Here is a 25416-nt window from a genome sequence, read left to right as displayed (position 1 = left end):
CAGGCAGGGTGCAGGCAGCGGAGGGTGTGCGCACTGTGTACAAACACCACCCCAGCGCCGTCCCCCGTTAAGGTGGACTCGAGTGGGGTGGCCCCTGCCCGGCCCCGGGCCGGGGGTCGGGGGGGTGCCCCCGCGGGACCGGTGCGGTCCCTCCGTCTCTGAGCCGTGGGACCGCGGTCCCGATCCTGCCGCGGCTTGGAGGAGGCTGTGCCCGGCCCCATGGGCCACCTTAAGCGGCAGCGGGGGACGGGGAGGCCGCGCCGAGCACATGGGCACGTTAAAGCAGCCCCGGCTCGGCCCCACGCTGCGGGGGACACTTCGCCCCGCGGTCCCGCCCGGGGGCGGGGGCAGGGTGCGGCCCACGCCGGTACCGGCGGCGGAGGCCACGGCGCCCTCACCGTGGAACCCCCTGAGCGAGGATCTCGCCCACCCGTGGGGCGGCTCGGGGCCTCGGCCCGGGCTGCTGCGTGGGGGTGGCGGCCGGGCCGCCCCCGCCTGACGCGGGGCGGCTGCGTGGGACCCCCTTAGCGGGCGGCGCCCCACGGCCACGCGTGCCGCTGGCTCCCGAGCCCCACGGCCGCCGCCGGGGGCTGTGCCCGCTCCCGTGGGTGACCTCGCCCCACGCGTGTCTGGGCCCCGCGAAACCACAGGCCCACGCGTATGTCGTGTGTGTCGCCCCCCTGCAGAGGGCGCCCCCCGGCGGCCGCGCCCGCCCCCTCCCCGCCGGGGCGCGGCCCCTTTAAGGCGCGGGGCGGGGCCGGGCGCCGAGCTCTCGCGGGACTTGGGGGCCGAGCTCTCGCGAGGCCGGGCCCGCGCGCTGATTGGCTGCGGGGGGTTGAATGTAAGATGGCGCCCAGGGAGCTGTGAGGGGAAAAGACTCGGGGGCCGAGGCGGCGGCGGCGGCGCGAGGCGACGGCGGCAGCAGGACCGGGGTGAGGCGGGGGCCGGGGCGCGCCGCGGGGCCGCCGGGCCGGGGAGGAGGGACGGGGTGTGCGCGGGAGGCGGCGGCGGGGCCGGGCGGGGCCTGCCGTCGGGCGCAGGGGGGAGGCGGCGGCGGCGGTGGTTCCGGGGGCGGCGCGGGCCCGGCGGTGGGGGAGGGGGAGGGGGCGGCCCCGCCCGCGGGGGCGCGCGAGGCCTGCCGGTGCGCGCCCCCCACCCCCCCCATATCCCCGCTTCCCCGCACCGGGCGCGTCCCCGCCCCCCCCCCCCCCGCCACGGGTGGCGGCAGCGCGCGCCGGAAGGCGCGGCCTGGTCGCGGCCCTCGGCGGCCGCCGTCCCCGGCGGAGCCCCCAACATGGCTCCTGCCGCGGCGGGGGGGCGTCAGCGCCTCCCGCCGGCCCGGGCGCCGTGCCGGGGAACAAAGGCGGCGGGGAGCGGCCCGGGCAGCGGCCGGCGGGAGGAAGCCCCGCGTTCACCGCCGGAGCGGGCGGGCGATGATCTCAGGGGCTAAATATGGAGCTTCGCTTCGTCCCGGTGGGGTGGTGGGGCAGTCTGAGCCGTTCCCGGGCCTCCGGGCAGCGGCGGCTCTGTCGGGAGCACCTGCGGGAGGGGAGGGAGCGGGGGGGGGGACCTCTGGATACGGTCACTGCTGCTGCCTTGTTCTAAGTTCTGTCTTCCAGTAACTCCGGTGTCACCGGCTGCGCCTGTCACCGCACGGTGCTCTGCACCCTGTGACAGATGTGCTCGCACACTCCTTCCCAGTAACGCAGGGATACAATGGTTAGGAATTGGGCATCTCACAATCCTTCAGTAAGAACCGCTAAGCTGCGTGGATGATCGCATCTTTCTTTCCCGATTTTGCTTTTGTTTTTGTGTTGTTTTTTTTTTTTCTTAATGGAATACATCTTAAAAATAAAATGGCTTTAATAAAGAAAGAGGAACTGGGGATGGAAAGGGCTTCTTTGTTCTGTCTTCTCCAGAACGTTACAAGTCTAAGAGCTCAGGACAAGAGCAGCAGAAATACATGCAACATGGTGACTGGTGAGTCCAGATTGTCCACATGCTGCAAGTTGTGTGTGTGTTTTCAGTAACCTCAGTCTAAGTTTTATGAACTAACCGTATGTGCTCATGATCTTCAAAGAGTTTCTTCAACCTATTTTCTGGGAAAAAATGCAGTCTTGATGAACAGGGAGGAATTACCTCCCTTTATTGCAAAAAGCTTATTGCCCGGATGCTCTTTTTTATTTTAAAACACAGTATTAAAAACATGCTGCCGAGATCTAGTGAGGATGGGTGTTTGCTGTTTCTAATGAGTGTCTATGGGATAAATGGAATGTGTAAATTAGTATGTCTTAATAACTAACGGTAGCAGTGGCAACTGCAGCGGCAAACTGTGTATGTTGCCCTACAAAAGCCCGTTGAACATACACTTGAGCCTTAAAGAGGTTTTCTGTCACAAATGCAGGTGGGTTTAGTTTTACTAAATAACATTTCTGGGAGTACAGCATTACTTTCTTGACTCTTCATCTAGACCTGGTACCTCTACTGCTGTAGAGGGTTTTTTAAAGTGCGTTTTTTATGAGTTCAATGCTTTTGTTAAATTACCCTAAAGCAGCCTTCAAACTGACAGGTTCAACTCTGGGAGAAACTTGGTTCAGGCCGCACTGTCACCTGAGGTGTCTTTAGCTCCTTTCTGATTGTCAGAGTTGCAGAGCTGTAGGGAAAGCCAAAGGAAGACCCTGCTGCTGTTCCGGAGCAGGAACAAATACCACATGTTGCAGAGGTTCTGGTCTGTGGTTGGGCCATCAAGTGCTGCAGTGGCTCAGATGAGGATTTCACTGGTTTAGAAGTCAGTGGCTCTCAGTGTAGTAACTTCAAGCAAATGTAAAGGAAGACTTTTGCATGCTAGAAGAGAGAGAAAAAGATTCCTTCAGACAGCTTGTGACAGAGGAATATTTGCTAGCAGGGGAAGGCTGGTGTAGTAGGCTCTTGATTTTGATGCTAAAAAGAACCAATTAAGATGAAGCAGCCTAGTAGGGCCAAGGACTTGTATCTAAGAAATTAATGCCATGTTTATTCCGTTTGCTGGTGGTTGGAAGAGGTAGGTGATGATTTGGTGGTGGACCTCTTTTTTGATCTTTGTGCCTACTGCTTATGCATCTGGGCTCCTGGTGGCTTCTGGTCTCTGCTGCACAGGAGCACGATGTACCTGTGAGCAGCTGTTGACAGAACAGTTGACGTTCCAAAAGTAAAAGCGAGGGCTAATGGATAGCTGCTGTTGAAAACAGTGCCCCTGCTGACCTCCCCACTGCCTCACTTAACAAGATTAACAGAAGGTGAATAACTATTCCCTGAGCTGTTCCAACGTAATAAGAACCAATGCAGGAGCAAGGAAGAAGGCAGAACCTTTGCTGAGAGGTGAGTCCATCCTATTCAGCAGCAGCTAGCTGTCAAAGAGCAAATAATCTCAAAGAGCACGCGTTGTGTTCATGTCTGGCATGATGTCAAGCATAGCATCCTTGAGGCTTATTCCTCAGAAGAGTCTTCCCTCTCAAAGCTGTGTCCACTAGCACACCTCAAAGCGGACATGCAAAATGACTGTGCTCTTCTGAAAGCCTCGCTGTAGTACTGAAGTCAAATATTTGCGAGATCCAAGTAGAAAATCAGGACAAGTTAATGGCTCAGAATCTGTTTTCCAGCTTCCAGGTATGTAATGGAGCATCTTATGATTAGATGGAAGATGCATTTGAGTGTGCCTGGTGTAGCTCCTGGGTCAATGAGGATGCGCTAACAAGGTTGTCCTCCACTGGTTCCAGCTTGGATGTACGGTCACCTGGGAAAGGGTTGACAATGCATCCTGTGGAGGTGTAGAGTATCAGTACTGCCACCCCTTTGGTGGGGAAAGGCGAGGGTTGAGCTTGCAGGGGTACTTAGTTTGTGCTTGTGTGGCTTCTGCAGGAAACCTCACGCAGCAGCTAAGTGAATAGTCTTATGGTTCTATCATGCAAAGCTAGCTTTAAAATGTGTCAGATCAGAATCTCTGAAAGGCAGGAGAATTATGTTTCTCCCCAGCTCTGAGTTCTATGGGACCTTCTGTATGCTGATTTTTACAGAGTAGTTGTGTTTACTAAGTGAACACCATTAGCTGCTGCTTTTCACTAAGCATTGATGCGTGGTTTAGGAATATTTTCTATAGTAATCTCATACAGCAGCAAATGTTGCTTAATAACTCCAGAAACTGTAGATACAGCACAGGTTGCCTCATGTGTATTCCCCTTACCTTTGATATTCATTCTTTCTCTTGTGAGCCTGGTCCAATGCCCTAGCCATGAACCTCCTCCGTGTAAACAAAAACTTCTGTGTGTTTAGACTGCTGTCATGTAACAGTAAAGAGTTGTTAGAATTTGCTCTAGCTCCCACTGATTTTGGTGGGAATTGGAGTTGGACTTGTGGAATATGCTTGGGTGCTGCTGGGGGACTAGAACTAGCTCCTGTTTTCGCACAGGCTGTTGCAGTCTTATGTTCAACCACTTACTTTTGTCTTGGTTCCACTTCATTAAATCACAGTAAAATGATAAGCGTGGTTCTACTTTTTGTACCTGCTCTCTTCAGAACTGCAGTCATAATGTACATATACTGATGTTGGTCCCTTATTCTGCCTTTCTGCAACTTGATGTAGTGGTACTGAATTGTCACTTCTAGTCCTAATCTTGTGCTGTTTCACATCTTTTTCACGACCATCTCAGTATCTAGTAGCGTTGTAGCTCAAATCTATTTATACTTTATGAAGACTAATTAGTGCCTTAGAAACAACCAGTATACTCGCTGCAGAACAATTTGTGGGTTTAAACAAGATAAGTCAATAAGAGAAGAATGCTGTCAGAGTATACCCTAGAGCTGTCTAATGTTCTCAGGTGGAGTAATCTTTTTTGTTGTTTTGTTTTTTTTTTTTTCCTTGCTCTCACTTCCTCCCTGATCATCTGATTTCTTTTTCTCTCATCTTCATACATGGAATGTTTCATGTTAACCTCTTCCTATATTAAAAGGATATCAGTAACTGATGCTGCTGTTGCCTTTGTAATTTCCAGAGCTCTGCTTCTCCATGTGTATAGTGCCCTGTTTGGGGAATCTCTTGATTCCAGCACTCTCCTTTTGCTTGCTATGCTCAAATCAATAAGGCTGTCCTAGTCCTAATAGCGGTGGGCTGAATGCTGCATCTGATCCTCTTCCGTTGTGCTTCCCATTAGCTGCCTAGAATAGAACTGCATGGCCTGATAAAACATATTGCTCGGTTCTCCCACCTCTGTGGCTGCAAAGCAGGGCCACAGATATTGATTTCTAAGCTTCTCTCACTAATACTGCATGCTGCAAACAAATGAAATGTGTGACTTGATTTCATCTGTTACGGGACTCGCCTGGTCTGGGTGAAGTACAATGCTACAAGACTACAAGACTTTACATGGCAGTGAGCTCTTTGAATAGTACCACAGTTACACCTGGTTATTGTTCAGACTTCCCTGAGCTGCTAAGGGTTAATCTCAGAAATGTGTAGTAGCACAAGATGCCTCGTAAAACCAAAGCATCTGTCTCCGGCATCTGGCTGTGCATGTTTGCTAGTTTTCATATGGTACTCGATCTGAGAAATTAGTTACTGGAATTGGGAATATCCTGGCACCAAAGGAGAGCTGTAGTTAAGACTTTAACTTTCTCTTTCCTTAAGGAACCCTAAGGACCTTGCAATATGAATAATTCTCTGGAGAACACCATTTCCTTTGAAGAATACATCCGTGTGAAGGCACGATCGATCCCCCAGCACAGGATGAAGGAGTTTCTGGACTCCCTTGCTTCCAAGGGGCCGGAAGCTCTGCAGGAGTTTCAGCAGACAGCCACCACCACCATGGTGTATCAGCAGGGTGGCAACTGCATTTACACAGACAGCACAGAGGTGGCTGGGTCTTTGCTTGAACTTGCTTGTCCTGTGACAACCAGTGTCCAGCAGCAAACTCAGCCAGAGCAGCAGATACAGGTTCAGCAACCCCAGCAAGTCCAGGTAAGCGTCTTAAATCATCTCTAAATGTATATATGAATTGCTAACCCACGGAGTGGTGTTCAGAGCCAGCTACTGTCTAACCTGAAACCACAGGCAAGCACTTAAGAAGCAGGGCCAATTAACTTTATATAGAACAGCACTATTTCCCTTTCATTTAAGGAATTTGGTAGTAAATTTCTCTCTTGACTGTGCCTTCATTGAGCCCTGCTGTAGGAGGAGTAGCATACATAGCAATGTAGTGCTGTAACCTATTGGAGAAATGGTTGACAGTTCTGGCATGTGCACAGCTCCCGGACGCCTTGCACTCTTGTGTGAAGCTGCTATAAATACCACCCCCCTCTACTGGTCTTGCTTTATCTGTTTGTTCAGGGTAGCCTTCAGGGTTTGGGTTTTTTTTAATGAAATCAATTCTCTTCAAATGATTTTGCTTGAGCATTCCAAAAGTTGTAGTTCTTGAACTGGCTTTGAAGTCAGGGGAAATGCACGGGAGTCAATTTATGATATAAACCAGGGGAAGGTACCTTTCAGGAAAGGAACTCTAAAAGATACATTTATGTCAAGGTACATTATCCCTTTGCACAGTGGAAGGAGTCTTCTCTTTTTTTTTTTTTAATAGGTATTACAGTAACTTTTATTAAGTATTAAATGAGCAAATCCAGCACCAGAGGGGGAAAAACCCCCAAACATATAACTTAGGATAACTGCTTTGGTCCTCAAACACATTTTGTGATTTGAAGAGTTTATAGATGGCAGGGCATTTGCTAAGTTTTTCTTATGATATGTCTCCAAACAGCTGAACTCTGTCTATAGCTGTAATTCTGATACACTTCGGATACGAATCTTTCTGCCTTCTGTAGCATGAATGTAAAGTTGTGAGCTCCCTTATTTTGCAACAAATGAGGGTATGGAGACACAAGTGACTGGAGATAAGGTAGCATGAACTTGCTGCAGTGCAGTAGACTTATGCTAACAGCTCACTTGCATGCTTTTATCCTACAGCAAAAACAAACTTGCCTCTTTCACTGGGAAACGCGTCTCCAGTTACTCTCTCTATTGAGTAAATGAATGCTTAACTGGTACTTCTGTAACCTGTTGCCCTACAGTAACTTGTGTCAGAAAGGCTTTGGAAGAATAAAAGCCTCTAGTCTCAGAGACATGACTTGGATCTCCGCGTGAGTCTATTAAAACTGATTAAGGGTGCTTTTGGTTCTGCCAGCTAATTCATTTTTTTCAGAGATGCTTGATTTTTCAGTAGAAGAACTAGGGGGGTCAGCTTTTTTGGGTGCCTCAGCCTTGGAGATATGGAAGGCCCCCCAAACCAATTCTAGAAGTCAGAAGGAATCTCTTCTTCCCCCCCACTCCCCTTTCTATTTTTTCCTGCTGCTGCCTCCTTTCAGAACTAGTCAAAGTCCAGGCTTGACCCTTGCAAGTCTTCTAGTAACAGAGATAGAGAGGGAGGTCATATATCATATGCTCCAGAGAAAAATAATCTCCTGACCTTCTTGAAAATAACCATAGAGTTGCTGCCAGAGACCTGTTCCTGTTTTTAAACTGAATGGTCTGCACCCTGAATGTGAAAAATATCTGATGAAAGTCAAGATTTCAGCAGCTTTCCTAAAGAATGTTGTCTGCTCTCTTCCCCCTTGTTTTTGATGTGACTCTACTTTGAAATATCTGGTTTCACATCTTTCAGTACAGATCATAATTACTGTTTGTGCTGCCTACCCTGCTGCTCACTTTAGGATGTTACAAACCCCTGGAACACCTAGGTGTCACATGTGGTAGTAGATACAGCTGCAGCTCTTGTGCATTAGCAGTGCAACTGGATTCATGTGTATTTGAATTATCTTGAAGGTTTTTTTGCAAGGAATAGGGTGGAGAGGAATGTCTTTATCCCTTTGCAAGAGTTTTTCTGCCTTTCAAGATTTCTTATCAACGCACGATTTATGTTAAACCCATGATTTAGCGTTCACCTGTCTCAAGACTGTCACTGTGGCAGCCGTAGCAGAGCGTGGTGCCTGAACAAAGCTGGATTTTGTTGTGACTCTGGGGTTGACAGTGTTCTGCTAGAGCAGTGCACCCGATCCACCTGGCTTGCTTTGCTAAAATACTGCTTGTGTTCTATTATGAGAAATTTTGGTCATCCACTGAAGCCTCTTAGCTTTTGATCAAACTTATGTCATCCCAGTACTTGACTTGATAATCTGTTTAGTTCTTGCTAATCCAATTGCAAATCAGTGGAAGACCCTTTGAATGGCTACACTTATGTCTGGCAGTATGACAATGGTGTTGAAGGTGACTAATAATATGACCAGTCAGATGACCTCATGGTTGCAAGTGCTGATGACAACCTTATGATCATAAAGATAGACAGACGGTGCTCAGGTTTCATCCTAGGTTTTTACTTGCTGTGAACAACCAAAGACAGTGCGTGACTGCTTGCTGCTTTTATTTATCCTAGCAAAATAAATTTCCTGTTTCAAGAAGTTGCCACCTTAGGAGTTTCTTGCCTAAAAGATTTAACAACCTATTGCCAAATGTTTATTTTAAAGGCTGAGTGGATGCGACTGTTGAGTTATGTACTAGTCAGTGCTACAGTACAAGTGTCTTGGAGCTCCTTCCATGCTCAGTATCACAGCGATGACATGAACGATCTTAAGGAAGAGTTTAGTATATCCAGTTGTCGTACCCTGTGCTGCATCAGGGAGCATCTGGAAGGGGCTGTGTTTTCTCCAGTCAAGTTTTATTGGCCCTGTGTTTGGTGAAACTGTTGCTAGCTGGTCTGGTGCATTAAGGCCATTGAATTGATAATGCCAGCGAGAAGAGGTGTTAGCGCTGGCTTGCTTACTGAATATGCTATTTCTGCAGAGGTCACCGCACCTCTTGAGCCTTTTCCTCTTCCGCAAGATGATTTAACTGAAATAATATCAGAGGACAGAAAGTATCTTTGCTTAGGATACATAAAGTGCATGTGGGGAAGATCCTCAGTTTCAACTTTTTATTAAGACAGAGTCTGATGGCTAGGTGGCAAGAGCTTTTTGGACAGGGCTTGAGGGGAGGGTGCTATAGGTGAGCAATATCCCAGAGCTATATAGGGAATGGTTAAATGCCTGTGTAAATGCCTTTCAGTTAAGGCTTGTGCCTTTCTAATTGCTCAGTTCTGTGTATGTTTACTGTTCAGCATTTTCAGTCTTCTTCCAGTCTATTCTGTGACTTCAGACTGTTATAGGAAGCTGGGCATTATTAATGACACAAGGTGGGGAAAGATGCCTTTAAGTAGCTCAGAAGAAAATCTTATCTCTGGCTCTGCATAAAATGCATCTTTCCTTCACTTCTGATGGATGCAGCTTCCCCCTGCCTCAGTCTTGGTTCTGAAGTTTAGCCTGAAGGTAGGGCTCCTATTCATTTACCTTTAAGAAGCATCCAAATAAGATCTTAGCGTAGCAGCTAGTATTAATTGTGATTTGCTAGGGCTGAGTGCACCACTTCAAAGAATGGCTATAGTCAAGAGTGGTGTTTTCAAGGTAGCAGCTTCTTGTGTATGGAAGTTCCTCTTTGAGACGTAAGCTGTTTTGTTTTCCCTGGTCCACATGTTTTAACCGTCTTAGGCCTAAATCCTGCCCCAGAGTACAGCTTGACAATGTAATCTTGGTACTGTAACTGTTCAAACACACACAAGGCCTAATTTGGCCCATGGAATTCTGTCTCTGATGTTGATGAATGAGCAGAGGAAAAACCTGCAGTGAGAATCTGTCTGGCAGTTGTTCTGAAAAGCTGACTTGTACACTCCCCGTAGACCTTGTTTACTTAGATAGATAGCAAAGGACTTCCTGTAAAGTAGTTGAATAACAAGTTCCAACATTTCCTGCTACTTCAGCGATCAGTCTTTTCACCTGCTCTGTATACTTCAGGTCTGTTTTGTACTTGTGTGTATGCTTTCTGGCGTAACATTAGAAGGAACTCTTTATTACAGTGTTAGTTTTTAATGCTGGAGTAGCTTTAGCTTAGGATGATTATTGCGAGGAGTGTATTTTAAGCCTTATTCCCTTAAATTGGGGTAAAAAATAATTAGGAGATTGCTCTTCTCCTGCGCTCACTAACTTTTTGACCAAGTGCTTGACTTCTTTTGGCTTGCTCAGGTGTGGAAGTTTGAGGTGCACGTACATTACTTCTAGGGGGGATTTGGAGCATACTTTCCACAGCAGGTTTGCCACTGTCATTTTGTCATTTGAGATTCCCTTCAGATGAAACTAAGCTGTAAGATGCAATCTTGTTGGTTTTAGGTGTTTGTCTAGCTTGGCTAGTGGGCAAGACTAGGCCTAAGTTTGAAATGGTCTTCTGAAGCTTTTGGCGTGGATGTGTTAGTAGGTCTTCAGTCCTGCTTTGAAGGTCTGCTCTTGGTGTATCCTACTACTTGCTAGTGTAAACACAGTGTCTGAAACCAAGATGTGTTTGTGAAAAGAGGCATTTGAGAGCCTCTCAGGTGCTCTAGGGCAAGCTAGGTATCAGAAAATCCATGCAGGCAAGAGTTGGTATGTGTGCACATTTGGAGTTATGTTTTAGGAAATAGTAGAAAATCCAGTCAGTCGACAGATGAGATTTTATTTGCTTGGGAATTCTTTCCACTTAATTGTTTCAGAACTGCAGTTCTGCAGTCTGATTTCTCATTGGACAGAGAATCTGCACAGGGCAGCCGCGTTACGAGTGCTACATGAAAGTTTGTTGGAGTTTGTCAGCCATGAGGAAAAAAAACTTCTGGAAACGAGGCTTCAGCCGTTCTCATGCTTGTGGAGTTACTTATTTTCTCTTTTTGTGTGCTCAGAATATATTTTTGAGCTTATTGTGACAGAAGATTTCTTTTAGGGGAATCTTAAAAATTGAATTCTGCCCTCCTGTTATGATACAGGGCTGACTTGCAATGCTTTTGATTCTCCAGTCAGCTAGTACTTGGTCCAACTTCTTGCTATTTTATGGTAAAAAGGCATTTCTTTGTGTGATGGTAGCCTGCCGGGAAGTGATTCTTTTCATGCTGTTAGATCCAAACTTCTGGCAATAAACGGTTTTTCAGTACTGGTAAGTTGGCATGTTCCTCTCTTGCACCAGTATAACCCAGGAATTCCCAGCATAACATGTTCTCGCTTTAATCTTCAGCATAAGGTGAAGACTTTAAGTCTTCCCTGTTGGTCTTGGCCTGTGAATTTAAAGCATTCCTCTTTGTGCAGAGTCCTTTAAAAAGACAGCCTCTGATGATGTTTAGTGTAATTCTTTGTCCTTTTTTTTTTTTCTCAGATAGCAAGTTAGACAATGAGGTCAATGTAGGAAGCTCTGGTCTCAGACTGGGTTGGAGTCGGTAAATCTGGAATGAATGCTTGTAGCACTCCTGGGTACAACCTACTTGAAAATAGGGAGGGATCTACTGCAAAATACGGTTGTTAAAAATGGATGTGTAATTCACGAGGGATGCATAATGTGTGGTAGCTAGAGCTCCAGTATTCTTTTAAATAGGAGCAGTCTCCAGTCAGAAGCGTGATGTCTGCAGTTTGCAGCATGGAGAACTTTTAGTGGTTCTGCAGTCTGACTACTTCATCTTGTTCGGGTCTGGACTCATTTTTTTTTTTCTTTTTGGGGTGTTAACAACAACACTGTGTGAACTCTAAAGCAGTAGCAAGACATGCTAGTTGTATAGGGGGTAGGATTTAGTCCGGGGGGAGTATTGTAGGGCCTCAGGTCATGATTGTTCATCTGCTGAAAGTGATGGAAGTTGCCCGTGACTTTGAGACACAGTAGGCTCTAAAATGGTTAATGGTTCGAAGCTGTGCGGGGAGGTTTAGACTGGACATTAGGAAGCATTTATTTAACAACAAATACCCAAGCTTCCTAGAGAGGTGGTTGATGCCCCAAGCCGGTCAGTGTTTAAGAGGCATTTGGAGAATGTGCTTAATAATACGCTTTAGCTTATGGTCAGCTCTGAAGTGGTCAGACTGTTGAACTAGATGATCATTGTAGGTCCCTTCCAACTGAAATAGTCTATAAAAGCAGGAGGAAGAAAATGCTGTCTTGTCAGGTCTGTTCTTAGACCATGCCTTTTTTGCTGACAGTACCTCTTGCTTAAACCTATTCCATTACCTGCTAGAAAAAAAAAGAAAAAATATAGTCTTGTGTATGTTACAGCAGTAACACAAACTGTAATGTAAAATTTTGTATGGATAGAAGGTGGGGATACTTTTAGGGTGTTCTTGGTCAACATGTGCAGATTCTGAAAACACAGTGCAGAAGTACAGGATAAATGACACGTTTACTTCTTTCTGTGACATGATTTTGAGTCCCAGCAGGTAAAGCAAATGTTTCTTGTGTGAAACTGAAAATATAATAGTGCAATAATGTATTTTAGTTTGCCCAGTCTTGGACCTTTGCCTTACAAATAGTCTTTTGAACAAGGACTTAAATCAATACTAAGGGCTAAATTAGTGGTTTTTAAAGTTGGGTATTTGGGAGAATATTTGCATTAGAGGTGTAATTGAAACTGGCTTTCTTAAACTGAATTCTTAACTGGGATCTGTGCTTGGGCCAAGGCCATACTCATGCTGTAGGACAGTATGATAAGAGTATCAAACAGAACTAAAGAAGTGTCCAATAGGTGACTTAATTTTTTTTCAATTAACTGCCTGATCAAATCACTCATTGATGCAGCTTTTTAAACTGTCATGGTGACACAAGGTCATATGTTTCTTGTTACCGTGCAGGAAATTATTATAGAAGGTCCACGTCATCTGGATTACAGTACACTGCATATAGCTCCTAGCAGGAATCTGTAAAATTCCCTATTCTTCCTGGAAATAGAATTAGTTCTTAACAGGAGGTGGTTTATAAAACTGGTCTGCAAGCGGTGCATTTTGCTACCCCACTTTTTTCCTTAGCAACTCTTAACTGACTGCAAATGAATCCTTAACGTTTTTAAAGACTTCTTAAAGGTGATGTTGGGAAGTGAGATTTCGTGCATCTGCGCAATGCAGACCTACCTGGTAGTTCTTTTTGGTATTGTCTGTCTGTCGAGCGTGGCATCTCTGTGCAAATGCTACATTAGCTTGACTGACTCAAGAAAGTGCGGTAGAAAAGGGTGAGAGAACATAATGAGTAGGAAATCGTAGTTTTGCAGCTGAATAAATCTGCGTTGGCTCCAAACTTCATATGGACCTCGTAGGTGCCACTAACAAAGCTCTATATCTCTCCATTGGATTTGAAAGGAAAGGTTGAGGAATTAATTCCCTCCCTTAAGGTATAGTGTTAAGGACACCTGGAGGAGCAGATGATCATGGGAACCTGGGATATCACTTCTAGGACAAGGCAAATGCAACAAAGTGGCTGCGTAAATGTGCGGGACAAAGTGGTGAAGTGTCTGGATGAGGAGTGCAGACCTCACTTGGTGCCCTGGGAGCGAAGATGCCAGCTGGGTTGGGTTCGAGGTCTGGAACATGAAGTTGCTGAGACCTGAACTTTGTGTTGGGGGCTACCTCTGATTCCTAGCTTTAAGTCTGCTCCTGGACTGCTGCTAGATAGTGTGACAGGCCTTGGTCAAATGAGCGTTGATGTGAGAGGGTGTGATTTATTTCTTATTTTTTTCCTTAAAATAAAAGGAACTGTGTTTGAATCCAAGTCTTAACATATTTTGTCCGTGTTATTCAGTATTGTGTAAGTGCATGAGCTAGAAAATACAACTGAAAAATTTGGACAATAAATGGAATAAGTAAATAAAGAAAAAAGAATTAAAAGGTTTTAGTTATCACTGCCAAAGAAATACTTCTGAAGTTTAAAAAACAAATGCTGCAGTGTTGCCCCTCAGCACATGACAAAGATTCAGGTTGAACTGGCAACTTTCTGTGTTGACACCTGCTTGTGTAGTGTTACTGTTAGTGGTTGGTTTCAAAATAATATTTCTGTTCTTTATGTGGAAAGAGCCAAGTGCTGGTTTCAACTTACCCATATTTCTTACTGCCTGTCACTGGCAGGTGATCCTGCAGCCATTTGGGGGACTGGGGTTGAAAGCAGTAAAACGATCTTTAGAGCACAGTAAGAATGAGGAAAGCTCCTGCATTTTGTAGCAAGATGTTATCAGAATTGTACTGTGTGTGACCTTAAAGTCTTGCTATTGCAAGGCCTATGCAGATAGCTCTGAAGACTCTTTTGGCTTCCAAGGATGCAGTCTGTTGGCTTGAGCCCACAGAGCTTTGAGGATGGAGATGCAGCTCACGTGATGTTCTGTCTGTGCTGAGAAGTGTAGTCATGTGCGATGCTAAGCAAATACATCATCTACGGTATTGGTCTTGTCAACCAGGCACTTCTAGGGTAACTTGGTTTCATTCTCCTGAGATCTTTACTAATGGATTAGTATATGGAATCATAAAACTGAGCAAAAAGACCTGGAGCGTACACCTCCAGTGATGGATCATCTCTGTTGGTGGTCCCCCTGTTGAATCGCTGACACTTGCTGATCATTAACTGCTGAATTGGTGTCGTTGCAGGTCCAGGTCCAGCAATCACCGCAGCAGGTCTCTGCCCAACAGCTCTCTCCGCAGCTCACTGTTCATCAGGCTTTGGAGCAACCAATACAGGTCCAAGTGCAGATCCAAGGCCAGGCGCAGCAGCAGGCATCCCAGACAATACAGAGTCAATCTCTTCAGAGCCCCAGCCCATCTCAGCTGCAGGCAGCTCAGATCCAAGTGCAGCATGTGCAGACTGCCCAGCAGATCCAAGCTGCGGAGATACAGGAGGAACACATACAACACCAGCAGATCCAGGCCCAGCTTGTGGCAGGACAGGCCATTACTGGTGGCCAGCAGATACAGATCCAAACAGTTGGGGCACTGTCACCTCCACCTTCTCAACAAGGCTCTCCACGAGAGGGAGAGCGGCGGATCAGCACTGCTAGTGTCCTTCAGCCGGTGAAGAAACGTAAAGTGGATATGCCTATTACTGTATCGTATGCTATTTCAGGGCAGCCAGTTGCCACAGTGCTGGCCATTCCTCAGGGCCAGCAGCAAAGTTATGTCTCTTTAAGGCCAGACTTGTTAACAGTGGACAGTGCCCACCTGTACAGTGCCACTGGGACCATTACTAGCCCCACTGGAGAGACTTGGACCATCCCCGTTTACTCTGCTCAGCCACGTGGTGACCTTCAGCAGCAGAACATAACCCACATCGCCATCCCTCAGGAGGCCTACAATGCCGTCCATGTCAGTGGCTCGCCAACGACACTGGCTACCGTGAAGCTGGAAGATGACAAGGATAAGATGGTGGGAAGTACTTCGGTAGTGAAGAACTCTCACGAGGAAGTGGTGCAGACTCTTGCTAATTCGCTCTTTCCGGCGCAGTTTATGAATGGCAACATCCACATTCCAGTGGCAGTGCAGGCTGTGGCAGGGACGTACCAGAATACAGCACAGACGGTGCACATATGGGACCCGCAGCAGCAACAGCAGCAGCCCACACCCCAGGAGCAGGGGCAGCAGCAGCAGCAGCTACAAGTCACTTGCTCAGTAAGTTAAAACTGCGTCTCAGTCTGTGATTAACAACTTGCAGATGTTGAGGAGGAGGAGGATTTCAGCAGACAGCTGGTATCTAGGAAGCAGAGATGTGTCTGTCCCAGTAGCCTGGGTGTGAGGTAGGGCATTTGACTCCTGATAGGTGTAGCGCTGCAATGTGTTGATGTTGGTACGTAATTAAAAGATTCAAAACTTCCCAAAAGAAAGTGCAGTCTTCATCTTCGTAATATAAATTAATAGATACGTGCTCATTGCTAGCTTCTTCATGGCAGGTATTCCAAGGTCTGCAGTCTTCTCCTGAGCTGTTCCAGGGCTTGCAGTGGACAGGCAGGGATGATTGCAGCAAAGTAAGGTGCACAAATATAGTAGTAACCTGGTTATCAGTTACTTTGTGTTATGCAGCAGATCCAGAGCCCAGGGAAAGTGTCAAAATCTGTCTAGCTGTGAGCAAACTTCATGGATCAGGTTACCTCTCTAACGCCAGGTCCTGCTTCTGGTAAATGCCTGGTGCAAGAGCACAGTAACGAGCAGTGGCAAGTAAGCACCTCTTCATAGTGCTTGGCAAATGTGGCAGCCAAATTTGTTGCTGTGGTTTTGGTTTTTTTTTTTTTAAAGGCTTTGGCTAACTTTAAGCCATAGATTATTTTGAATTGGGTTTTAAAACTTAATTAACTAGGGCTACTAACGGCCTATCTTATATGTGCAAATGGATGTAATTTATCTTTTATTACCAGAAAATGAAAAGTGATTGATCTGTCAGAGCCTGTTTTTGCTCAATGGAATGAGGGCAAAAATATCCAAGTCTGCTAGCATAAATGTTGTTATAAATTCTTTCCAGTTTATAAATAACACTGTTGGCTTTATAAAGGCATATGTGCCCTCTACTTCATCAGTAAGCACTGAGACAAGGAGGATTACTTTCATGTAGTCATGTCTGATTGTTTCTGAGTTTGAGTGTGGGCTATAGCCCACCGAGGTCTTCACTGAAAAGGGTTCCCTGCATCTCTAAATAACTTGCAGGTGATGGATGCCCTCTTTTATAAAGCTGTGCTTTAAGCTACAGCTTATGGGTCTTTGTAATGCATGAGGTTTTGTTTGGTTGTGTTTTGCTTTTTTTGTTTCTTCATGTTCAAAGAGCATTCTGTAGCTCATATTCTCCCTGTAATGGTACTTAAGAGATCACATCATCGCTTTCAGCTGCTTGAACAAACTAAGTTGAGAAAACTTTTTGCCTTTCTGCTAAACAGGATTTTTAGATTTATTCAAGGGTCTTTTAAGAGCATGAGCCACATTCTTGGGATCCTTTCCAAGGTATTAGCCTCATAATTTCTTTAATGGTTAATTGTAAATCTTCTACTAACAGCACAGTGGTCTGCAATTCTTGGGTATCAGAGAGTTTTCTGATGCAAATTCTCTGGAGTACTGGGTATTGCATAAGCCCCTAAATACAGAGGCCGGTCCAGGAGGGCTGTTTTACCTCAAGGACGGGTTGCATTCTTTCTTTAAGAGGGCAATAAAGCTACTGTAGGTGAACATCAAACTCTTGGGGGTTGTCCCTCTCACAACTGTGAGACTGAGAAGGATTTTGCCTGCTTGTCCTCTGGCATCGTGCTGCTGTGGGACCCGGACAAGTTGCAGCTATTTTGCCCTGTTTGTGAAAAATGTAAGTCAGTTAAGAAGCAACTGCCAGTTCAGTGAATTTAACTCCAGCCTGTGTGCCTGCCTTCACACCGGACAAGGTGTCTGCGAGGTCAGGGCGGAAGATTGCACCTTAGGTTGGGCTGATGGAGGTGTCTGGCTCTGGAAAGCTCTCTGCTTTCTGGAGAGTAACAGGGCAGTGCTCCGGAGGAGAGCAGAGGCTCAATCCCAGCTCCTACAGAGACAAGGTGTCAGCTCACCCTTGGACTCCTGTCCTCTTCGAGGCAGAGGCTTGCTTGACAACTTAAACTTTGTCGCCATCTGACTTGATAAAAACTGGCCCCTTTCAGTCGTGGTCTCCCTCTGTAGCTGTGGAAAATGCAGGGGCTGATAAGCAAAGAGTTATTAAGAGATGATGCAAAAAAAAAAAAACAAACCCAAAAAAAACCCAAAACCAACCAGAGGCAGTCAGAAAGATCCAGTCTGAGGCTCTTGCAGGCTTTGCCTCTTCAGCTGTATTTTTTGTTATACTAAGTAAGGTACGGGTATTACTAAAGTCTCTATGCCATTTTTATTACGGTCTCTAGCACTGTCGGAGCAACTTCCACTGATGGTTGGCACTTGGCAGTATCAAAGGAAAAGTTCCTTCATTATAACAAAGCCTTGCTTTTTGGGCTGACTCTTGAGAAGGAGGAAGCAAAACTGTTTGGATGTAACAGTTGCTATCTTCTGTAACATTCAGGGTGCCAGTGAGAATTTGATTAAGGGCTGTAAAGCTTCAAGTTAATCTCCTTAATTGAGGTAGCCATGAAACTTTATGTGGCATGGGATTGAGAGGCTGTAGTGAAGAATGCAGAGTGAGTGCAGCTGGAGGGCTCACTGCTCTTTCTGTATAGGTGCCATCAGTTGCTGGTAAAATAAGTTTCAGTTTGAGGTATTAATTCTTGGTGACTTAACGTCCTGCTGCGAAGTGAATTTCCAAAGGGTCTGGAGACCCTTTAGGTCTATAGTAGGTCATACAGTAGCTCTTCACAGAATAGTAGCTAGTCTTCGTTAGCAGTATTTGGTAGTTTGAGAGCATTGTATTGCAGCTGAATTAATGTTTTGATGCTTGTGTCCTAGTCGGTTAATACTCTTGCAAATGAATTAATCTTACCAGTTGTTGACGATAAGAACAGAGCATTCTGTCTGCCTAGGGCGTACTGAATAACGAAGAGAGCCTGCCCTCGATGGGCAAGGGTGGGGAGGGATGCTGCTAGCGTACAATACGCGATCGTGCCCAGAACCTTGCTCAGGACAGTCGATGTTTGGAGCAGCAGCAGTTAGTAAAGCTGATGGCACCTTGCAGTTCTTCCCTGCTAGGGGCTGGTGGTCTCTCTAGCTGCTGTGTGTCAAGGCTGTGTCTGCAGGGGGCCTTGGGCCCCTTCCTCTTCTTGTGAGATGATGGACCCTGGCGGTGTTTCAGAGTGACAAGTTAGCTGAAGCCAAGAAAAATGCATTGGAGCAAAGAGGGCTTCAGGATCAATAGTGATCTATTTCAGTGTTCGTGGGGAGACCAGAAGTCTGTTGTTGAGAGGAGTTTAGCCCTATGAAGATCCTTGCCTTTGAATGTGCTGGCTAGCATCTTAACGGTATTGCAGCAAGAATGGCTTTTGGCTGTAGGTCTCCTGTGATGGTCTGTAGGACTTCTAAATGCATCATACGGCAAGTCGTGTGGATTTGCTAAAGGTGTTACTGATATACCCGTTCAAACTAAAAGTGTTCTTGGAGAGACATACTCTTTCGTGAGCAGCAATTCAGGTTAGACAGCAAAAGTTGTGTTCCTTGGGTTAATATCTTGTTAGAGAGGAGTGTTGGAAAAGACTGATATCCTGGGGCTAGAGGTGTTGCGGCATTACTTGTTTTCTGTCGAGCTGTTGCACATCGAAGTGTATATATAAAATGAAATGTTTTCTTTCGTAGGCTCAAACTGTTCAGGTTGCTGAAGTTGAACCACAGCCACAACCACAGACTTCACCTGAACTTCTACTTCCAAACTCTCTGAAGCCAGAAGAAGGACTTGAAGTGTGGAAAAGCTGGGCACAGACCAAGAATGCTGAGCTGGAAAAAGAAGCCCAAAATAGGCTAGCACCTATTGGAAGTATGTCTCATGACAACGTGGCCTTTCTTTCCTTTCAAGTAGGATTAGAAGTGACTAAAGTGTTAGCTGTTTACCGCTCTGGAAAACACCTTTCTTTAATGAGAGATTGTTTTTAAATTTAAACTTTGATTTACTCTGCAGTACTAATTGTTGCATATTCCCACTGACACAGGACATGTTCCAAGGGAGGTATTAGCTCTGTGCTGAGCCAACTTGAGCCACCAAGGCCGGTGGCAGTAGGAAAGGGCACTATATGGCTGTGGTGCATGGACAAACAAAATGGCTGTGGATGCCAGCCAAGCTGGTAGAGCAGTCACAGAGTTGATGTTTTCTTTTGCTGCAGGCCAGCTTTTCATTGTGGACATGGTAAAAGAAGGCAATAGTTATGCAGTTGGCAGGGCAGAGAGTCTTCCTGTCGGATTCTTGCCGGTTTATCTTTTAGTAGATCTGACAGCCTAAGATCTTGATTTATTTCAGCTTTATTTATTGTACTGGGAGAATGAGGTAGTACTAGGCCTGCTAGATAGAAAGGTAAAGCTAGAGATGTGGGAAATCGTTCCTGAAAGATTGGGATATAGTATGGCTTTATGGCTTAAATAATATGGCTTTGTTTTGTTTTTCCAGGGCGTCAGCTGCTGAGGTTCCAGGAAGATCTCATCTCTTCAGCTGTGGCTGAGCTGAATTACGGTCTATGCTTAATGACACGAGAAGCTCGAAATGGTGATGGGGAACCCTATGATCCAGATGTGCTCTACTATATCTTCCTGTGCATTCAGAAGGTAGGGGGAGGACAGCGATATGTGCAGCAGAGCTGTGCATGTTGACAGCATGTGTAGGGAGGATTCTCTGTTACAAAAGTGCAGACTGTGGCTTCTTTTATGAAGCCGCCCAACAATTTCATAAGAAAAAAGTCTCTTTGCTTTAAAAAAATAATAAACCAGACGAAATGTCATTAGTGCACAGCAATGCTTTCACCTACTGAGTTAAGTTTGTGAAGAACTGTTAATAAGTGAGTTCAGTATCATAATAAATCCTTTTAGTTTTTTTGGTGGGGGGAGGAGGATTGAATGATGTTTGAGGAAGTTGTCAGTGTCAAAACTTGATCTAGTTGAAGCTTTAACAGGCAAGAACTTAGCTTTGTGTCGTGTGGGAAGTCTGAGCTGGTAATATTAGTATGCTTTCTGGAAGAGCTGAGGAACAGAGCTAAACTCTGATAGGAGAATTGAGCATCTCTCTCCTTAACGTGAAATAGCGTCCAAAGGATGGTCATGTGAAATAACTTACAGTGAACGCACCTGAAATAAAAGGTGAAATCCAACCAGCTTTCCTTTCTAAGATGGTCTTAAGCATTCCCATGATAGGAACTGAGATTACATACTCTGTACTGGCCTTGGTGCAAGGGTCCTCACTCTTCTTGCTAGAATGTATTAGTCCTCAGTGCTATGCTGTAAAATGCTTGACTAACCAGGTACGTAGTCTCTTAGGATAAGGTCTGGTCTGAGGAATATACTTGTTACCGCTGTACTGGACTGTGTTGTGACTCTCTTACAGTATCTCTTTGAAAATGGCCGAGTAGATGACATCTTCTCAGATCTCTATTATATTCGGTTCACCGAATGGCTGCATGAAGTTCTCAAGGACGTACAGCCCCGTGTTTCCCCTCTTGGTAAGAACTTCTATTTAAGAACTCTAAAACTTCCCATAGTTTGGAATGTTTGAACAACAACATAAGTGTAGTCTGAATAGAAACCCTTTCAAAGTACTTAATGTCATTAGGAGAGCTCATTCTGGTCAGGGAGAGAAATGTTGCGTCTGCAGGGAATGCTGGGGCTACTGCATGTGTCAGGCTGTAGCCCTGACTGTCGTTGAGGTTTATTAGTCTATCACCCATCAGAAGGCAGGTTGTTGGGACTTTGTAGTGTCACAAGATTGGCTTACTTGGAAGCCAGCTGATCCTTGATGTGAATCAAGCTTCCTCATCTGAAGTACTAATACACCTTGCCTTTAATAGGTATTGTTACTTTGGGAGATAATATGACACTGTCATGTTGCCATATAGCCAGATGGATATGGTCTGCAGGACCAACTAGGTGCAAAAGAAAGAAACAATGCGTGATTAGAGCCTCAAATGCTGCAATCAAATGCAGCTCTTCTCAGCCCTGTGTTTAGAGGATGATGGGAACAGGAGTCGGGGAAGCACTTCCAGAAGAGACAGATTTTGACAGAGTTGTGTATGAGAACTAGATTAAGAATTGCATTTTCAGAGCGTGGAAACCTGGTTTCTCATTACTTCATTACCTTTGATCTGGTTAGACGTCAGTAAAGAAGCTATTCCTTGTGTTCAGAAAAGTAGCTGATGTTACAGGCTAGATGGCTAAGTAGCACCCTGAGTTTTGGAATCCTTTTGTTTTCACTCTGGCTGTTTGATCTGTGCTTTGTCATTCCACAAGCCCCGGAGTTCATACTGCTGTCTGTTTTTCTGTTTATCTGTGTATTTGGAGTATAGTATTTCTCTTCTACACAAAGGAAAAAATCTGAGAATCAAAGGATTACTCATGTGTCCAAATACATCACTTGGCACTGTGTGCTGACTAAAGCTGCGCACAGGGCCAAGAGCTGATTCGTTACACTGGCCTGCCTGCTCTCACATATTATTGGATTAGGAGCATCTGCATTGGAGTCGAGCCATTAATTAAAAGCTGTTTAAGTGCATATTTATTTCTCTCTGGGCTGGGATGTATAGGCGTATTGCAGAAGCATACTTTCCGCAACTAGAGGTTGTTGACGTATGTATTCGAGTGTTTCTTAACTGTACCTGCTATTTACAAAGCTTCCTGCACAGTAGTGAACCCTGACATCAGTGAGGATCTCCTCCTCCTCCTTCCCTGAAGATTTATATGTTCTCCAGTACTTACAGAGTATAAAGTGCTGCCTGTGCTCCTGCTGTGACTGTCTCCTGGCATGATGCTGACTTCTGATTATTGCAGGTTATGTCCTCTCCAGTCATGTAACAGAAGAGATGCTGTGGGAGTGTAAGCAGCTAGGAGCTCACTCCCCTTCCACCTTGCTCACTACACTGATGTTTTTTAATACAAAGTAAGTACTTAGGTCTTTGCGAATCTTGGGAAATAAAAGAACTTCAAATGCCTTGACGGGGTTGGTAGGAAACTGCCGCACTGGATTAGCGTGAAGTCGTGAATTCAAATGGTTGCACACAGAGCCCTGTTGCAGCCCCGTCAGGCAAAGAAGATGCAGTACAACAAGGAAATGAGCTAGCAGAGGGGAAACTGAACTTGCGGCTGTTGCATGCTTTGCTGCTGGAACAGCCTTTAACTTGGTTTGAGTGTCAGCTGGCTCATGATGAGTAAAGATAACTACCTCGCTGTTGTGACTGTATCCTTTACTTGCCTCAATGTCCTGTGTTCTCTTCTCGCTGCTCAGATACTTCCTGTTGAAAACCGTAGACCAGCACATGAAGCTGGCCTTCTCCAAGGTGTTGAGGCAGACCAAGAAGAACCCTTCTAATCCCAAGGATAAAAGCACGAGTATCCGCTATCTGAAGCCTCTTGGCATACACCAGACAGGACAGAAAGGTAGTGTCTGGAAGTTTTCTTTGGGGAATACTTACTTACTGGGCTTGAAGGAAGTGGATGAACCTGGAGATGTCTGCAGGTAGGGCCACAAGAACCCAAGGCTCTGACAATTAATTACCTTCAGCCTAGCAGCATGGGTTTTCTGTGTGTTCTGTGTGAGAGAGCATAGCACCTTCTAATAATAATCCTGGAGACATACCTGAGGTGTATAGGACTCATCAAGAGCTAATGATCATTTTATCGTTACTCTTGGTTTTTTATGGGCAAAGGGGCTTTTGGGTGTGAGTGCTTATGAACAAAGGGAGAAACTTCTTTGGGAGGGCTTCTCTTATCGTGACTCATGTGAACCCATATAGAATCCATATGTAAGTACAATCTGTCCTCTTAAAAGCACAGACTGGGGATTTAGCTGAGGCATTGCAGTCTTAGTAGTGAGATTTTTCTCATTTTGGGCACAGGTAGAGGAGAAATGGAATGAAGGATATAGATGGGTTGTGATCTTCAGTAGCCTTGGGAGAAAGCAGGCTCTCTATATAATGCTTTGGGCCTTTATAACCAGGTGCCTCTGCCCTGGAACAGCCATATGTCTCTTGCCAGCTTTTGCATGGTGACAAGGTGCTTCAGAGCTCCGGGGCTGTATGGCACTGCTTGGTTTACTGTACTTATACAGTGTCTGACAGACTTGGGGGGGGGCTGGTTTGTAGTTACAGATGACATGTATGCAGAGCAGACTGAGAATCCAGAGAACCCCCTGAGGTGTCCGATAAAGCTGTATGACTTCTACCTCTTCAAATGGTGAGAGCTTTTGTTCGTCTGCGTAGTTGCTTGTCTTCTGCGACTGTTAAGTTGCATCTTGTGGCTGGCCTAGTTTTCAGGGCTGTGTTTTATTGCTGGCACAGTTTCTACTTAATGGGGAGGGGTGTTGATGTGAGAGGGTGCGGTTTACTCTGATGGCACAGAAGTTGAACTTCCGTGGTGTTTAAGAGACACAAATCCTGATTTGTGAACTGGCTGCTCTTAATCTCATACTCGCTCTGGAGGTTTGCTGTGTTGGCATGAACTCGCAGTTCTGCCTGTGACTTTGTGAGCATCTGGAAGCATCCACTACTTGAGGTGAAATTAGGGTCCTATTCAAATCAGCTTCTGAACAAAAATGAGGACTTGGTATGGAGATCGGAGGGAGCCTCAAAGGACTCGCCTCTAAATCATGATGATTCTGATAACTCATGTAAATGTTCCTCTGCATAGATGGGTCTGCAGTTAGCCTGGATGTGAAAATACCCCATCCTTCCTTCATTCCAAAAGACCCCTAAAGCCAGGCGTGTGTTATACGTACTGGTGTGAAATACAGACTTTTTTCTTGTAGTCGTTACCATGGCTTTTTAACCTTGGCATGGCCTAAAAACTTTGGGACCACTATTGCCCCAAGATGTAACACCGTACCTTCATGTCTCATCAGCCAGATGTTCACTGTCAGGATTTGTGAAGTCTGGGGTAAGGACAGTGGCGGTCTCTCCCTTCCAGGATATTCTGTTAGTCTGGTTATTTCTGATCTTCCTCACGCAGCCCCCAGAGTGTGAAAGGCCGGAATGACACGTTTTACTTGACACCGGAGCCAGTGGTGGCCCCCAACAGCCCTATCTGGTATTCCATCCAGCCGATCAGCAGAGAGCAGATGGAGCAGATGCTCACCCGGATCCTGGTGATACGAGAGATTCAGGAAGCTCTTGCCGTGGCTGATGCCAGCACCATGCACTAAGGCATCCTTCTTGGCTCAGAAGGGGTGGGGTGGGGTGACGGGGGAGGGACAAGCAAAGATAAATTGTACAGACTTTTACACTAAAGGAGATGCCTAAGTTTTTGGTTTTTTATTGGTGTAGTTATGAAGCCCTTTTAGGCTTCTTCTCTTTAAAAGAATCTAAAGGAAAACCTACCCATTGTGTATCCTACCCAACACACCAAACTGTTGGACCCATTGGAGGCTGCATATCCCCTGCGAGCTGGGAGCTGTGGAAAGCTGCTGGTTGACTCTGGTTTTTTTTATGATGTAGAAAACATGAACTACAGGATTGGCCTGGATGGCTGGGGCCTCTGTCTCCTTGGAGCACGTGCAGCCTAGAGGGCACAGAATGATGGATGGACCTGCTCGGCCAGTGGAGGAGAGGCAGGCATCTTCTTTTCTTGTGCTTGGACGTTAATTTGCTGTTATCTTGGAAGGAAGAGGAGAGAGTGAACTGCAATTGTGATTTATACAAAAAAAAAACAAAAAAAACAAAACAAAAACAAACAACGATTTCTATTCAGACCTTTAAGTGACATTTTTAGATGTTAAAAGTACAAACTTTACCACACTCTTCTTTTTTTGGCCTAACATTGAGGCCTTAAACCTTGAGGCTCCTGTGCCTGATGGAATTCTTGTAACATACACTTGTGTATCATATAAAGATACCACCCTGTTTCTCTTATGTATTCTTACTCTAGTTGTTTATTAAGAATGACGAGCACGTCTTTTCAACA

At 45.8% G+C, this 25416-nt stretch overlaps 1 protein-coding gene across 3 annotated transcripts; it reads left to right on the top strand.

The window, feature by feature from the left end:
* The first annotated feature begins 789 nt into the window (after positions 1 to 789).
* On the top strand, positions 790 to 25416 carry QRICH1 (glutamine rich 1). Of its 3 annotated transcripts, none has more exons than XM_063348034.1 (11): positions 790 to 932; positions 1920 to 1980; positions 5660 to 5989; positions 14509 to 15522; positions 19129 to 19306; positions 19931 to 20085; positions 20858 to 20972; positions 22294 to 22402; positions 22748 to 22899; positions 23604 to 23694; positions 24466 to 25416. In XM_063348034.1, the coding sequence occupies exons 3-11, from the start codon at positions 5681 to 5683 to the stop codon at positions 24656 to 24658; spliced, it is 2316 nt and encodes a 771-aa protein (XP_063204104.1). In that variant the 5' UTR covers positions 790 to 932; positions 1920 to 1980; positions 5660 to 5680; the 3' UTR covers positions 24659 to 25416. The 3 variants fall into 3 exon arrangements, with proteins under 3 accessions (XP_063204104.1, XP_063204105.1, XP_063204106.1); XM_063348036.1 differs by lacking the exon at positions 790 to 932 and adding an exon at positions 1339 to 1749; XM_063348035.1 differs by lacking the exon at positions 1920 to 1980.

Source organism: Chroicocephalus ridibundus, chromosome 10 (assembly GCF_963924245.1).
Source record: "Chroicocephalus ridibundus chromosome 10, bChrRid1.1, whole genome shotgun sequence".
NCBI classification, from domain to species: Eukaryota; Metazoa; Chordata; class Aves; order Charadriiformes; family Laridae; genus Chroicocephalus; species Chroicocephalus ridibundus.
This window is presented reverse-complemented; position numbering and strand designations above follow the sequence as displayed.

Bases quoted from the DNA above. Each gene is read 5' to 3' on its own strand.
- QRICH1 (XM_063348035.1), top strand. From the start codon at position 5,681: ATGAATAATTCTCTGGAGAACACCATTTCCTTTGAAGAATACATCCGT. The intron at 19,307-19,930 runs GTATGTCTCATG...TTGTTTTTCCAG, and splicing joins TAGGCTAGCACCTATTGGAA to GGCGTCAGCTGCTGAGGTTC. The intron at 20,973-22,293 runs GTAAGAACTTCT...TGATTATTGCAG, and splicing joins GCCCCGTGTTTCCCCTCTTG to GTTATGTCCTCTCCAGTCAT.